Raw genomic sequence first — 15687 nt, 5'->3', positions numbered from 1 at the left:
AGAGGGGTGGCCATTTTGGTGGGGAAACAGGTCGCATTTGAAGCAAAGAACATCGTAGCAGATAGCGGAGGTAGATATGTAATGGTGAGTGGCAGGCTGGAGGGAATGGAGGTCGTGTTGGTTAACGTGTATGCCCCAAACTGGGACGATGCGGGATTTATGAGACGGATGCTGGGGCGTATACCGGACCTGGAGGTAGGAAACTTGATTTTAGGAGGGGACTTTAATACGGTGCTGGACCCGGGGCTAGATAGATCCAGCTCAAGGACCGGAAGAAGGCCGGCAGCGGCCAAGGTACTTAAGGGGTTTATGGACCAAATGGGGGGAGTGGATCCATGGCGATTTCTTAGACCTAGGGCTAGGGAGTATTCCTTCTTCTCCCATGTCCATAAAGTGTACTCCCGGATAGATTTTTTTGTTTTGGGAAGGTCGTTGATCTCTAGGGTGGAAGAAGCTGAGTACTCAGCCATAGCGGTTTCGGATCATGCCCCACATTGGGTGGACCTGGAATTAGGAGAGGAAAGGGAGCAGAGAACACTCTGGCGATTAGATGTGGGACTGATGGCGGATGAGGGAGTGTGTGCAAGAGTGCGGGGGTGTATTGAGAGATACCTGGAGGTCAATGACGACGGCGAGGTCCCTGTGGGAGTGGTATGGGAAGCACTAAAAGCGGTGGTCAGAGGAGAGCTGATCTCCATTGGGGCCCACAAAAGGAAAACAGAGGCCAAGGAAAGGGAAAGATTACTGGGGGAGATTTTAAGGGTGGATAGGGAATTTGCAGAGACCCCGGAGGAGGAATTGTACAGGGAGAGGAGACGACTCCAGACGGAATTTGACCTTCTGACCACCAGAAAGGCGGAGGTACTGTGGAGGAAGGCACAGGGGAGGAGGTATGAATATGGGGAAAAGGCGAGTCGCCTGTTGGCTCATCAATTGCGAAAGAGGGCAGCAGCGAGGGAAATAGGAGGAATTAGAGACGAAAGGGGAGACACGGTGCGAAGGGCAGGAAAGATAAATGAGGTGTTCAAGACCTTCTATGAGGAACTGTATAGGTCTCAACCCCCAGAGGGAGAGGAGGGGATGCGGCAGTTCCTGGACCAATTGAGGTTCCCGAAAGTGGAGGAGCGGGGGGTGGTAGGCCTGGGGGCACCGATTGGGGTGGACGAGGTTATTAAGGGACTGGGAAGCATGCAAGCAGGGAAGGCCCCAGGACCAGACGGGTTCCCGGTGGAGTATTACAGAAAATATGTGGACTTGTTGGCCCCGTTGATGGTGAGGACGTTCAATGAGGCCAGGAAAGGGGGGACTCTACCCCCGACGATGTCGGAGGCGACGATATCGTTAATTTTGAAGAGGGATAAAGATCCGTTGCAGTGCGGGTCCTATAGACCCATTTCATTGTTGAACGTGGACGCCAAATTGTTGGCAAAGGTACTGGCATCGAGGATAGAGGACTGTGTCCCGGGGGTGGTGCACGAAGACCAGACAGGGTTCGTAAAAGGGAGACAACTGAATGTTAACGTGCGACGACTATTAGGGGTGATAATGATGCCCCCAGTGGAGGGGGAGGCAGAGATAGTGGCGGCAATGGACGCAGAGAAGGCATTTGATAGGGTGGAGTGGGAGTATTTATGGGAAGTGTTAAGGAGGTTTGGGTTTGGGAACGGGTTTATTAGCTGGGTTAGACTTCTTTATGGGGCTCCAACGGCAAGCGTAGTTACAGGTCGACATAGATCGGAGTATTTCCGACTATATAGGGGAACAAGACAGGGATGCCCGCTGTCTCCATTGTTGTTCGCGTTGGCAATTGAACCTCTGGCCATGGCGTTGAGAGACTCCAGGAAATGGAGAGGGGTGATTAGAGGGGGAGAAGAACACCGAGTCTCGTTATATGCGGATGACCTATTGTTATACGTGTCGGACCCAGCGGGGGGAATGATAGAGGTTATGCAAATTTTGAGGGGGTTCGGGGATTTCTCGGGGTATAGGCTAAACATGGGGAAGAGTGAATTATTTGTGATACATCCAGGGGACCAGAGTAGAGAGATAGAAGGCTTGCCTCTAAGGAAAGTGGAAAGAAACTTCCGATACCTGGGGATTCAGATCGCTAGGAGCTGGGGAACCTTGCACAGACTTAATCTGACACGGTTGGTAGAACAAATGGAGGAGGACTTCAAGAGGTGGGACATGCAGCCTCTATCGCTGGCGGGCAGGGTGCAAGCAATTAAGATGATGGTCCTCCCGAGGTTCTTATTTGTATTTCAATGTCTCCCTATACTAATCACTAAGACCTTTTTCAATAAAATAGACAGGAGCATCACGAGCTTCGTGTGGGCAGGGAAAGTTCCGAGAGTAAGGAGGGGGTTCCTTCAGCGTAGTAGGGACAGAGGAGGATTGGCACTACCGAACTTGGGCGATTACTATTGGGCCGCCAATGTGGCAATGATACGTAAATGGATGATGGAGGGTGAGGGAGCGGCGTGGGAAAGACTGGAGAGAAAGTCCTGTAAAGGGACGAGTTTAGAGGCGCTGGTGACGGCGCCGCTACCGATCTCACCTAAAAAGTTTACCACGAACCCGGTGGTGGCGGCAACATTGAATATCTGGGGACAGTGGAGGCGACAGAGAGGGGTGCGGGGAGCCCTGGTGGGGTCCCCAATCAGGAACAACCATAGGTTCGCCCCAGGAAGAATGGATGGAGGATTTCAGAGCTGGTTCCAGTTGGGAATTAGGAGGGTGGGAGATTTATTTATAGATGGGACTTTTGCGAGCTTGGGAGCATTGGAGGAAAAGTATAAGTTGCCCCGGGGAAATTTCTTGAGATATATGCAGGTGAGGGCATTTACTAGACAACAGGTGAGGGAATTTCCATTGCTCCCGACACAGGGGATACAGGACAGGGTGCTTTCAGGGGTGTGGGTCGGAGAGGGCAAGGTGTCAGAGATTTACCGAGAGATGAGGGAAGAGGGGGAGGAGTCGGTGGGCGAACTAAAAGGAAAGTGGGAAGAAGAACTAGGGGAGGAGATAGAGGAGGGTATGTGGGCTGATGCCCTAAGCAGGGTAAATTCCTCTTCCTCATGCGCCAGGCTTAGCCTGATTCAATTTAAGGTGCTACATAGAGCACACATAACGGGAGCAAGATTGAGCAGGTTCTTTGGAGTGGAGGACAAATGTGGGAGGTGTGGCGGGAGCCCGGCAAACCACGCACATATGTTTTGGGCATGCCCGGCACTGGAAGGGTATTGGAAGGGAGTGACGGGAGTGATTTCGCGGGTGGTGAGGGCCCGGGTCAAACCAGGCTGGGGGTTAGCTCTATTTGGAGTTGCGGAAGAGTCGGGAGTGCAGGAGGCGAAAGAGGCCGACGTTGTGGCCTTTGCGTCCCTAGTAGCCCGGCGCAGGATCCTACTCATGTGGAAGGAGGCGAAACCCCCCGGACTGGAGGCCTGGGTAAATGATATGGCGGGGTTCATTAAACTGGAGCAGATAAAGTTTGCCCTGAGAGGATCGGCTCAAGGGTTCACCAGGCGGTGGCAGCCATTTCTCGACTACCTAGGGGAACGTTAGAGGGAAGACAGATGACCAGCAGCAGCAACCCAGGGGGAGGGGGGGGGGGGGGGAGTTTAGTTTAGGTCAAAGATAAAGGGGTTTTGTTACTTGTGTATTGTTTAAAATTTCTGTATTGTTATTGTTGCGTTTGCTTTGTAAGAGGGGAAAAATTGTTGTTTGGGAAAAAAATTTCAATAAAACATTTATAAAAAAAAAAAGAACTCTGATCCACGGAGCATTACCCTGGGACTCTGGATTACTAGCCCAGTGACAATAACATTGCGCCACCACCGCCCCTATTACATAGAGTATATGGCAGAGAAATAGGCCATTCAGCCCAAACTAGTCCATGCCAGCGTTAAAGCTTCACTCAATAAGAAAAGGCTGGGTGGGACAAACATACCATTCTTGCTATGGGACAAGGACCAGGGCAGTGGCAATACTGATCAGCAAGAGGACGATGTTTAGGGTGACAAAGACGGTTATGGACCCAGGGGGACGGTACGTCATGGTCAGCGGTGCCCTGGAGGGGGCACCGGTAGTACTAGTTAACGTGTACACGCCCAACTGGGATGACACGAGCTTCATCAAAAATACCATGGCAGAAATCCCTGACATAGCGACGCACTGACTAATCATGGGGGTGGGGGGGGCTTCAACTTTGTACAGGATCCAACTGACAGATCAAGCCCCAAAACGAGGAAAACCTCAAGCATGGCAAGGGAACTCGGTCACTTTATGGAACAGATGGGAGCGGTGGACCCCTGGAGGTTCACCCACCCACGGGAGGAGTTCTCGTTCTTCTCCGCAGTACACAACATATACACCAGAATTGACTTCTTTGAGGTGGGGAAAACGGTGCTTCCGGGGATAGACAAAGTGTAATACTCCGCAATTGTGATATCAGACCATGCTCCACACTACATGGACGTGAGGCTGGACATTGCCCTACTAGCTGACAAAGCCTTCAACGAAAAGATATCGCAGTCCATAGCAGAGTACACGGAGAACAACCAGAACGGGGAGGTCTCACCATCCACGTTCTGGAAAGCGCTAAAGGCCATACGAAGAGGGGAAATCATCGCTTTCAAAGCACGAAGAGATAAGGAGGAAAGGGTGGCTAGGCTGCAGCTGGTCGACTCCATACTAGAGGTAGACTGTAAATACTCCCGAGGCCCTGACCGTAGTGCTCATGGCGGAGAGGAAAGAGCTAGAAAGGAACTTTGATCTGCTCTCCACCAGGAACGCAGTGCACCAACTCTACCAGGCACGTGGGACCATTTACGAACACGGAGCCAAAGCCAGCCGCCTGTTGGCATACCAGCTGAGAAAGCAGGCAACCACCAGAGACACTGCACAAATCAGGGATACCAGAGGCACATTAGAAACAGAAACAGGAAAGATCAACAAAACGTTCAAGGCCTTCTACCAAGGGCTCTATACCTCAGAGACCCCAATGGGGGAGTTCGGGATGAAACAGTTCCTTGATGAACTGGACATACCAGTCGTGGCGTAGGGCAGAAAATGGGGCCTGGAAGCACCACTAGCACTGGGAGAGATCATGGACAGCATTAGCTCCATGCAGGCGGGGAAGGCGCCGGGTTCAGAAGGGTTCCCGGCAGACTTCTATAAAAAATTTGCAACAGCACTGGCCCCGCACTTGCGGGAGATGTTCACAGACTCACTAGCTCGGGGCACACTGCCACCCACGCTAGCACAGGCCTCAATCTCGCTGATACCCAAGAAAGATAAAGACCCAACGGAATGTGGATCATACAGACCCATCTCACTGCTAAACGCAGATAACAAAATACTGGCCAAAATCCTAGCCAAAAGGACTTGGTACCAGAGGTGGTCGCAGAGGACCAGACGGGCTTTGTCAAAGGTAGACATCTATCCTCGAGCATCAGGCAGCTGCTGAACATGATAATGACCCCCTCCGGGGAGAGAGTAACAGAGGTGATCGTCTCCCTAGACATAGAAAAGGCCTTCGACAGGGTCGAAAGGAAATACCTGAGATACTGGAGTGGTTCAGCCTTGGAACAGGGTTCACCTCCTGGGTAAAATTCCTATAAAACGCTCCCATGACGAGCGTACGGACCAACAACACTAACTCCCGTTACTTTCAGCTGCACAGGGTCACCTGACAAGGATGCCCACTGTCCCTGCTGCTGTTCGCTCTAGCGATCGAGCCATTAGCAATTGCGCTCAGAGCAGCAAAAAGCTGGAGGGGGATCCGAAGGGGCGGCAGAGAGCACAGAGTCTCATTCTATGCAGATGACCTGCTCCTCTACATTTCGGACCCACAAAGCAGCATGGACGGAACCATAGCGCTCCTGAAAGGGTTTGGCGCCTTCTCGCGCTACAAACTCAACATGAGCAAAAGCGAGATCTTCCCGGTACACCCACAAGTAGGGGGGGCAGCACTAACGGGACTGCTGTTTAAACAAACCCAACACAAATTCTGCTACCTGGGGATCCAAATAGCCCATGACTGGAAAGTGATCCACAAATGGAACCTCACCAGTCTGACAGAGGAAGAAAAAAGGTTCTGCAAAGATGGAACACACTCCCACTCTCCCTCGCGGGGAGAGTCCAGACGATCAAAATGAACATACTGCCCAGGTACCTCTTCCTGCTTAGATCCATTCCTATCTACATCCCCAAGGTCTTTTTCAAAGCACTGGACAAACTAATCATGGCGTTCGCATGACAAGGGAAGAATGCTAGGATCCCAAAGAAGGTCCTAAAAAAAACAAAATCCGGAGGGGGGGGTAGCCCTCCCAAACCTACAATTCTACCACCGGGCGGCGACTGACACCACCTTTAAAAAGTGGGGACAGGACGGAGGGACACTGACAGTCAGGGACCTATACACGGACGGCAGGATCGCAACACTGGACGAACTGACAGAGAAATTCCAGCTAGCCAGGGGGGAACGAGCTAAGGTACCTGCAACTCAAAAACTTCCTACGAAAGGAGACAAGGACGTACCCACAACCGCCACGACAGACATTACTGGAAGAGTTACTGGATGCAAGCATCCTAGATAAAGGAAACTGTAGCGACATGTATGGCCGACTGGTAGAAAGGGCCGATACCGTACCGGGCGCAACAAGAAAGAAATGAGAGGAGGACCTGGGGATTGAAATAGGGTGGGGACTCTGGAGCGAAGCACTGCATAGGGTCAACTCGACCTCCACGTGCACAAGGCTCAGCCTGCGCAACTAAAAGTGGTATATAGAGCCCACTTAACAAGAACCCGTATGAGTGGGTTATCATAGAATTTACAGTGCAGAAGGAGGCCATTTGGCCCATCGAGTCTGCACCGGCTCTTGGAAAGAGCACCCCACCCAAGGTCAACACCTCCACCCTATCCCCATAACCCAGTAACCGCACCCAACACTAAGGGCAATTTTGGACACTAAGGGCAATTTATCATGGTCAATCCACCTAACCTGCACACCTTTGGACTGTGGGAGGAAACCGGAGCACCCGGAGGAAACCCACGCACACACGGGGAGGATGTGCAGACTCCGCACAGACAGTGACCCAAGCCGGAATCAAACCTGGGACCCTGGAGCTGTGAAGCAATTGTGCTATTCACAATGCTACCGTGCTGCCCCGGAGGTTCTTCCCGGAGGTGGAGGATAGATGTGAATGATGCAAAGGTGGCCCGGATAACCACGCCCACATGTTCTGGTCTTGCCCCAGACATGCGGGGTACTGGACAGCCTTTTTCGAGGCAATGTCCAAAGTGGTGGGGATGAGGGTGGAGCCATGTCCGAAAGTGGTGGTTTTCGGGGTTTCAGACCAGTCAGATCTATTCCTGGAGAGGAGGGCGGACGCCCTTGCTTTTACCTCCCTGATCGCCCGCCGTAAAATCCTGTTCGGCTGCCGGTCAGAACGTGGGAGCCATTCACCCAATTGTTCCAGGACCTGTTTGTGGGCAAGGTAGCCAAGGCATGAGAGGGGGAGATAGACCGGGAGAGGGAGAGGAAACAGTTAAACCCAAGAGGAAAGAAAGACGAACCACGGAGGGGGGAGGGGAGAAGCAGGAAGAGACTGGGAACAATAGAGGAGAACCAGGGAGGTGTGGGGGGGGGGGGGGGGGGGCAGGGAAATGATAGCCGGAAGGAGGGCACGGGAAACGATAACAAACGTGGCATGTACAGGAACAGAGAGCAAGGAGAATACAGGCGAAAGATGGGACGAACGGCTGAAGCGGAGATGAGCGCGGGACGACAACAGCAGCGAAATTCGTCCGGGAGAAGCAAGTGACAACACCAACACCAGACCCATTCGAGTATTGCCCATTGTAATTGTATCTACCCCGCACACACACACAAACAGATGCCTACTTTTGTGTTGTAAATAATATTGCCAAATTGTAGAGTTGCTGCTGTTGAGCTGGTGCATAATACCTTATCAGTTACTTTATTTTATTTTTTCCTTTCTGTTTTATTTTTTTGTTTGTTTGTGTGTGCCCTTCTCTTCTATATCTTATTCTGTGTACAACAGTAAATATACCTTGTTCAAAAACCCAATAGAAAACATTTGTATAAAAAAAAAAGCTTCACTCAAGCCTCCTCCCATATTTTGTCATCTTCAATCTACTCTCATAACCATCTATCCCCATCTCCCACATGATTGTTTTGTTTCCCCTTAAGTGCAGCTCTACCATTCTCTTCAATCATGTGGTGTCAGGTTTTCACGTGCTTACTACGCCTCGGGCAAGAGAATCTCTTCTGCATACCCTATTATACTCCAGTAACTATCTTATATCAATGACCTCTACTTATGCTCTTCCCCACAAGAGAAAACATTGTCTCTCTAGCCACACTTTCAAAACCTTTACAATTTTAAAGATCTCGATTAGGTCACCACTCAGCCTTCTTTTTTCAAGAGTGAAGAGATGAAGCGTGTCAATCCTTTCCCAATTAAATGTTAATCATCACGTGAGTAAGACACAAAATTGTCAATATGAATAATGTGTCATATCCTAAATCCATGCTTATCTACTGGAGTTCATTTAAACAAGCTGGTCTGAAACTGCAGCCAAACTTATAAAAAAGCACATCCTTAGAATAGGCAAGGGTGGCATTTACTGCACAACTTTGTAACTCTGAAGCGTCAGAAAATCTGAGGCATTCAGGTTCATCGTACCTTTCTAAATTATTCTTTATAAATTTAAGTTCTTCCTGTCGTGCAACGAGTTCTTGCGATTGATAGTTTCTTTGATCGTGAAGTTTCTCCTTTTCAGTCTCCAATTGTACCTTTACTGCTGCGAATTCTTCCCTCAGTTTCTGTAACAAAGAGTTAGAAAATTAATAATCTTACTTTATTTTGTTATGTTCTGTGTCTGTTTCCATTTCCACTATTTCCCATTGATAAGTTAACCATACATCCTCTAAAACCCTAAAAACCTAATACACTTACATCATGCTTACAGGATTTTAAAAATACCTGTACATTACTGAACCTCTCCAGCCTTAAGCCCAATTAGAATTTAAAAAATGATTTCACACTAATTAATATACCTGTTCCTCTAAAGACTACAGAAACAATTTATATCTTCTCTCCAATCTATCCCCACCAAGACTCACATTGTTCACTTTTGTTTAAAATTCCCAGTCCCACATAATTTTAGAATTTGAGAGAATTAAGGTGGATGAAAAAGCTAATCAATTCTCAAAATATTACGAAATATTGACTGATATTACACCAGGTGCAATACAGTAGTATATACTATGGTTAATATGGGACTGATTTTTGGTTTCAATGTTGTGTGATTTTAAGATCTAACGTTGCTATTTCGCCAGTAATATTTGTTCCCCAAAAAAGTTTTAAAATATCAAGACTTTTTTTTAGCTTACATAAACACTAAGAATTTTTGCTATTCTATTGTAACACTCGCCTCTGATTATTCCCATTTCTTTTAATGTCACTTGTACGCTAATTTTCCACTCCTGCAATCTTTGAATCACGAGACAGGTGCAAATTTGCACTTTCCACATTATCAATGAGCTGATCTTGCCTTCTGTTAGTCTAAAACTTGCTTCCAATCATTCTGGGTATGAACAGAACTCCCATTGAAAAATCGAGGCCTATTCCTGTTAATCTAGATAAGAGTTACGATTACTTAAAATTAGTATTGCAAAATCTATGCGTGATGTCATGAAATATTACATCGTGTGTTTCAAGTTAATAGCAGTGTAAGCCCAAGTTTTATGCTTAAAATAATAAGTCAAGTTTGATAATAGCATCAAGTTTTATAACAAAGTTAAGCCCACCTTCTCATTGAACCTAAGCCGTTCATGCTTTTCTTTGAAGGTTTTGATTTCATTTTGAGTGTCAGCACAAAGTTGAACATACAATTTTTGTGACTTCTCATAGTTCTGCAAAAGGTGATTGTTCTCATGGTAAAGATACAAAAAGTTTCTCTGCAAGTCAAAAAACAAATAAAACCACGTAATAGGCATCTGGTACCTTGTTCAGAGCAAAGACTATTCATGCAAAACAAATTATTAGGTAAACCTTTTGTTCGGACAGAGAACAGTCTCTCATCACAACATCAACAAACAAGTGTCAAGTACTTACTATCTCACCAGAATTGTTATTGAAATGTTATTTGTTAAATGTCCACTAAAAGTACAGAAATTTAGTTCAACAGTGGATTATTAGGAAATATCTACAAGAAAATTGTGAGATTTTATTATGTTGAAGGCCATTTGCTCCTCCATTTCTGTGCTGGCTTTCTGAAAGTGTTTCATTTAGTCCCATTATGATGTACAATATCTTTTGTTTTCTGCTGAGTGTTAGAGAAAAGGCTAAACGCTATTCAGAATGAATAAGACAGTAACATCATAAATGTTCACGACTTGGGGCAGCACGGTGACACAGTGGTTAGCACTGATGCCTCACGGTGCCGAGGTCCCAGGGTCGATGCCCGTGTGGAGTTTGCACATTCTCCCAGTGTTTGTGTGGGTTTTGGCCCCACAACCCAAAGATGTGCAGGGTAGGTGGATTGGCCAAGCTAAATTGCCCTTTAATTGTAAAAAAATGAATTGGGCACTCCAAATTTAAAACAAAAGTGTTCAAGACTTGGGCGGCATAGTGCTGCAGTGTTATCACTGCTACCTCATGGCACCGAGGACCCGTGTTCGATCCTAGCCTCGGGTCACTGTCCATGTGGAGTTTGCACATTCTCCCCGTGTCTGCGTGGATCTGACCCCCACAACCCAAAAGATGTGCAAGGTAGGTTGACTGGGCAGGCTAAATTGCCCCTTTGGAAAAAAATATTACATAAATAAATAAATGTTCAAGACTTGGATCATGCAGTTTCAGCTCTTAATTATAATGGGCGGCAAGGTGGCACAGTGGTTAGCACTGCTATCTCACAGCACCAGGGAGCCGGGTTCAATTCCAGCTTGGGTGACTGCCTGCGTGGGTTTTGTCCGGGTGCTCCAATTTCCTCCCACAATCAAAGATGTGCAGGTTAGGTGGATTGGACATGCTAAAATTGTCCCTTAGTGTGCAGGTTTAGTAGGGTTACGGGATTATGGGGCTAGGACGGGGGAGTGGGCCTGGGTAGGGTGTCTTTCAGAGGGTCGGTACAGATTCAATGGGCCGAATGGCCTCCTTCTGCACTGTAGAAATTCAATGGTTCTAACTAATATAGAAGCTTTACTGTCAATGCAAGGTCATCATTCAAAATTGTCAATTAAAAACAATTTAAGTGCTTCGTGGTTAGTAAGGAACAATTTAAGTTTCTTAGTTACTCACATTTAGAATCTTTTTAAATGAAAGATTGGCTTACAATCATTTATCTACTTACAGGATTTCTTAAGTTTCTGATCTTACCTTTTTGCTTTCAAAGGGTTTTATAGGATCAGTGAGTACTGTGGCATCATTAGTCTTTATCTTTATGTTCTTTGAGATGAAACGGAAAAGAAAAGAATCAGCACGTATAGTTGACTGATTTTATATAACTATGAAGGGATAGCATGAATTCTGGGAGCTAGAGGCATGCTTAAGAATGATGGAAGACAAGTGAATTTCCATATTCTATCCAATGGTTTTCTCCAGACATGTTATCTGCCCAAGGTTTGCTATTCAAATTACATTTATTGTAACGATTTTTCACTAAAATGTCAAACACGACTTATATCTATGTCTAAATCAAATGTTTTTTTCCTATGTTTAATAAAACCATTTTACATTTTTGGTAACAGTCCCGGAGTAAAGACCAGAGGGGGTGAGGAGTTGGCATTGGTATAGGCCTGTCTGCTCATTTTTCTTTTACACCATTTGGTTTGTGAACCCAAGTGATTTTCAGAGAATTAGTGCCCACCATACAATTATATCCAGTGCAATGAAAAAGTACAAATCATGTTTTCGGTCCACAATAAAATCTAAATGTAATTCAACAGAACCTCTCAAGGCATCGCGATCTGGATCTCGCCTTCACTAGGCGTGATCCAGAAACAGGTTTGTATGGATCATTTAAATGCGCGTTCGTCGGATTCGCCGGGCTGGGAGACCTCATCAGGGCGCCAATTAGTACTGGTTCACACAAACGTGGACCAGGCGTAACGGCACCTGGGTGGTGGTGGTGGGGAAAATCCCTTAGGCCATTGGAGACCCTCTGGTGGTCAGGGACAGGGCAGGATTGTACCCTGACTCTCCCTCTGGCACCTGGCACTGTCAGCCGGGGCACTGGCAGGCTGGAAGCAACACTACCAGGGTGCCAGTGCCAAAGTGACGGGGTGTCAGGTTGGCACTGCCAGGGATCAGGCCCGGTGGCCTTACCAGGTAGAGTGGGAGTTCCCAGGGCCTCCCCAATGGTTGGGGTTTGGTGGTGGTGGTGGGGGTTGTTGAAAGGAGTTTGGGGCACCTTCAAGCCAGTCAGCAGGAAATCCTTCCCAAGTGCAGCCTCAGCGGAGAGAATCTCTCCGAGGCCAAAGAAAACGGCAAATTGTCATTCAAAAGAGGGATGTGTCTTGGCCCTGCAGGCGCCAGGAAACACCCTGCTAAACTTGCCATTTAGCAAGGCTGCTGAATCACGCTCTTAGTTTCAGCACAAAACCAAAAAAGCTGCAATTACACCAAATTCAAGTGTGAAGGATGTTGAAAGCTGCATAAATAAAAATGCTTACCATCTTGTACTCCTTAATGAATACACAATTCTATTATGTGTAATTACAATCTTACATCCAAAATGCTTCTTCACTTAAAACGCAGCAGTTAAAAATTAAAATTTACTTACAGGTGCAGGAGATCAAAAAATATTAACTTAACAGGAAACATTCCCATCCGGAGAAAAATGGAAATCAATGTTATATTTCTACTTACAGCACAGAAAGAGATCATTCGGTCCATCATGCCTCTGAAAGAGTGGTTTTGTTACAGGCTTTTTTCTGTAACCCTGTAAGTATCAGCCTCAAGTTCCTAGTCAACTCCCTTTTGAAATAACTTATAAAATTAGCTTTCCCGGCTCTTTCAGATGGAGTGTTCCAGATGCCGAACATTCAATGAAACATTTATCCTCATCTCCCCTCTTGCCAATGATTTTAAATCCATGACCCTCTGGTTATTCAACTTTTAATCTGCAAAATTAATAATCCTGCTCCTTACACCTGAATCTAGGTCATATATAAAAGTTGTGTTCGGAAAACAAAGGTAGTATTAAGGAATTAGAACATCAGAAATAAGGTTTTGTTTTCAGTGGGTTTAATTTAATGTTTGTAATCCTGGATGGGTAAAACCTATAGCTAGATTTAAGCCTGACCTAGTGTTTGTATGTGTGGGGATTGGTTCACTTCCAACTGTGTCTCCATTGTGCTTATAGGGGATTACAGAGTGAAGAATAAATAATAGAAGTCGTTTCTTAGCAACAGGCATTTTCCAGAGGGAAGGGCTTTCCTTTGCTCTTTGTTTTAACTGGAAGACCTAGCAGTTGGAGACAAGACACTGGGGAGTGAACAACTCTCAACTCTGCCAGGAGAAGCTGGACAGGTCGAGGGAGCTGCAAAGATGCTGGCTTCGTAAGGAACAAGATACAGTCCAGAAAACCAGGGAATTGTGACATAAAGAACTTGTAAGACATCTGAAGTTAAGAGCACAGAGACAAACGCATTGTTCAGAAGAATTCAAGAGTAAACAAAGTGTTCTGAGTTAAAGAGACAATTGCAATAACCAGATTTAAAGTGGGACAGCAGACTTCAGAGGTAAATTAAACGTCTGATGCCATTTTAATACAGCCTGGGAATCGAAAGTTTAAGCACTTGCAAGCCATCAAGACAAGGAAATCCTAGACTAGATTTGCTGTTAAAGGTAGAGCGGAAGCTAAAGCATTTGGAAAACCTGGTCTGGATTTCAGAATGCAAACTGCTAAAATTTGAGAAGATTTTAAAATGTGTTTTTGGGAGTGAAGTTTGGAAACCCACACATGACAATCATCTGGGAGGGATCTGAAGAGACATTCACAAAAATTCACTCAGGGTTCAGGGTGGAGTGTGTATTTGCCCAGTCATCTTGTGTGCTTAAAAGGGCCTCCATGCTAATAAAACCATTGTAATCCATGTTTTCCTAAAACCTGTGTATAATTGTTAAGATAAGGAGGGCTTAAATCTAAGTTTTCATGTCTAATCAATTTTTTTTTCTTGTTGTTAAAACTGATTAGCGGTCCTGCGACTCTTTTCCTCCAAATTCTATATAAAAAAGTAAAAGTGATGGTCTTTTGAGCCAGGGTTCCATTCTGGAATCTTCCCATCCAGTTATAACATTAACAGGGATCGTAACAGCGGAAAAAAGTAATGGGCCCGTAATGGGGAACAAGGGCAAATCACCTCTAAGAAACATCCATCAATTTCTACAACATGAGCCAATTTTGTATCCAATTTGCCACTTTCCCCTTGCGTTTCCACATGAAAGTTATTTTGTTCCCAATAATGACTTCCAGTATCAACTCAACTGATGTTAGGCTGCCTGGCCCGGTAGTTTAATGTTCATCTCTCTTCCTCATTGTTGAATAGTAATATGACATTCACACCCCTCCAGTAATGCAGCACCACTCCTGTACAAAAGGTTTTGTCATTCTTGGTCAACTGATCTCAGAGAGGGAATGAAGCTAATAAAAAAGCTTCTCTGTGGAACCAACTTGTCACTGTTAAAATATACCATGGATTGTTAAACAGACGAACAGACGTTAACAGCAATTACAATAATTGACTTATTAGAATTAGAACAATTTGCCTACCTTACTGACAGCACTGCATTCATCTGGTCCACTGCTGCATTTTAAAGACTTTAACTTAGAATAAGAATTATCCGAGCTTGCTTGTTCCTCTGCTAACAAGGCAGAATGTGAAAAATTTACAGGAGAGTGAGATTTACACTTAAATCGGTCATTGTCAGCAGATGGTGTAACATGTTCTCCATCTTTGTGTTGAGATATTTCACATACTTTAGCTTTGCGTTTATTCTTTTTAATGGAACATGGCTCCAAATTTATTGCGTAATTCTCATCTTGAAGAACATTATCTAAATATGTATTGGTGTTTGAGTTTTGCACCTTTTCTTCTTTTGGTGCCACTTGGTAATAATCTGTCATGTCAGAATCCTCATAACTGTTGTCGTTCAGTTTAGGTTCTACCTCTTCCAAAAATCTGAAAAATCAAGTTAGAAACTTTTTTTAGCATATAGTGTCCTGAGGCACATACCATTTCAAAGAATAAGTGTAGATAATTCAAAGATATGCCAATTTGCTATAAGCACAACAAATTTCAGGTATGAATTACTTTTGAAAAGTAGTTTGCAGACAGTACCTACCAAACCAAACATCACCTTCAAATATTTATTCTAGGCCACAAACTGTCGTGGAAGTATGCAGACTTCACAAATCTGCTTGAAATTGCAGAGTTTCCAATACAATATCCCTGTAATATTTCTGAAATGACTTTATTACAGCCAACAAAAATATCGACATAACTTTCCAATTAAAGGGTGGCATTTGAAGACAAGTGGGATTACCTTTTAGGGGGAGGAGATATGGGCTTGGAAATAAAACACACACTTAACGTCTCCAGTCCAGAATGTTTGGGATCAAGTCATTTCTGGATTATAGAATTATATTAGAAT

The 15687-nt window shown here is 45.6% G+C and overlaps 1 protein-coding gene across 7 annotated transcripts in view; it reads right to left on the bottom strand.

The window, feature by feature from the left end:
* The window catches only part of LOC140398216 (uncharacterized), a 131706-nt gene that overhangs the window by 20920 nt on the left and 95099 nt on the right, over nucleotides 1-15687 (bottom strand). For all 7 annotated transcript variants that reach the window (XR_011937438.1, XM_072486608.1, XM_072486606.1 and 4 more), the window contains 4 exons: nucleotides 14807-15215; nucleotides 11410-11478; nucleotides 9840-9989; nucleotides 8713-8852 (listed from right to left, as the gene is read on the bottom strand). Coding sequence is in view for 6 of the 7 variants with exons in the window: in XM_072486608.1 (XP_072342709.1) it covers nucleotides 8713-8852; nucleotides 9840-9989; nucleotides 11410-11478; nucleotides 14807-15215 (768 nt within the window). In the remaining variant the exon portion in view is untranslated. The remainder of the gene's footprint in view (nucleotides 1-8712; nucleotides 8853-9839; nucleotides 9990-11409; nucleotides 11479-14806; nucleotides 15216-15687) is intronic.

This window comes from Scyliorhinus torazame, chromosome 21, assembly GCF_047496885.1.
Source record: "Scyliorhinus torazame isolate Kashiwa2021f chromosome 21, sScyTor2.1, whole genome shotgun sequence".
Classification (NCBI taxonomy): Eukaryota; Metazoa; Chordata; class Chondrichthyes; order Carcharhiniformes; family Scyliorhinidae; genus Scyliorhinus; species Scyliorhinus torazame.
Note: the sequence above shows the minus strand (reverse complement) of the source record. Positions and strands in the feature narration are given on the sequence as shown.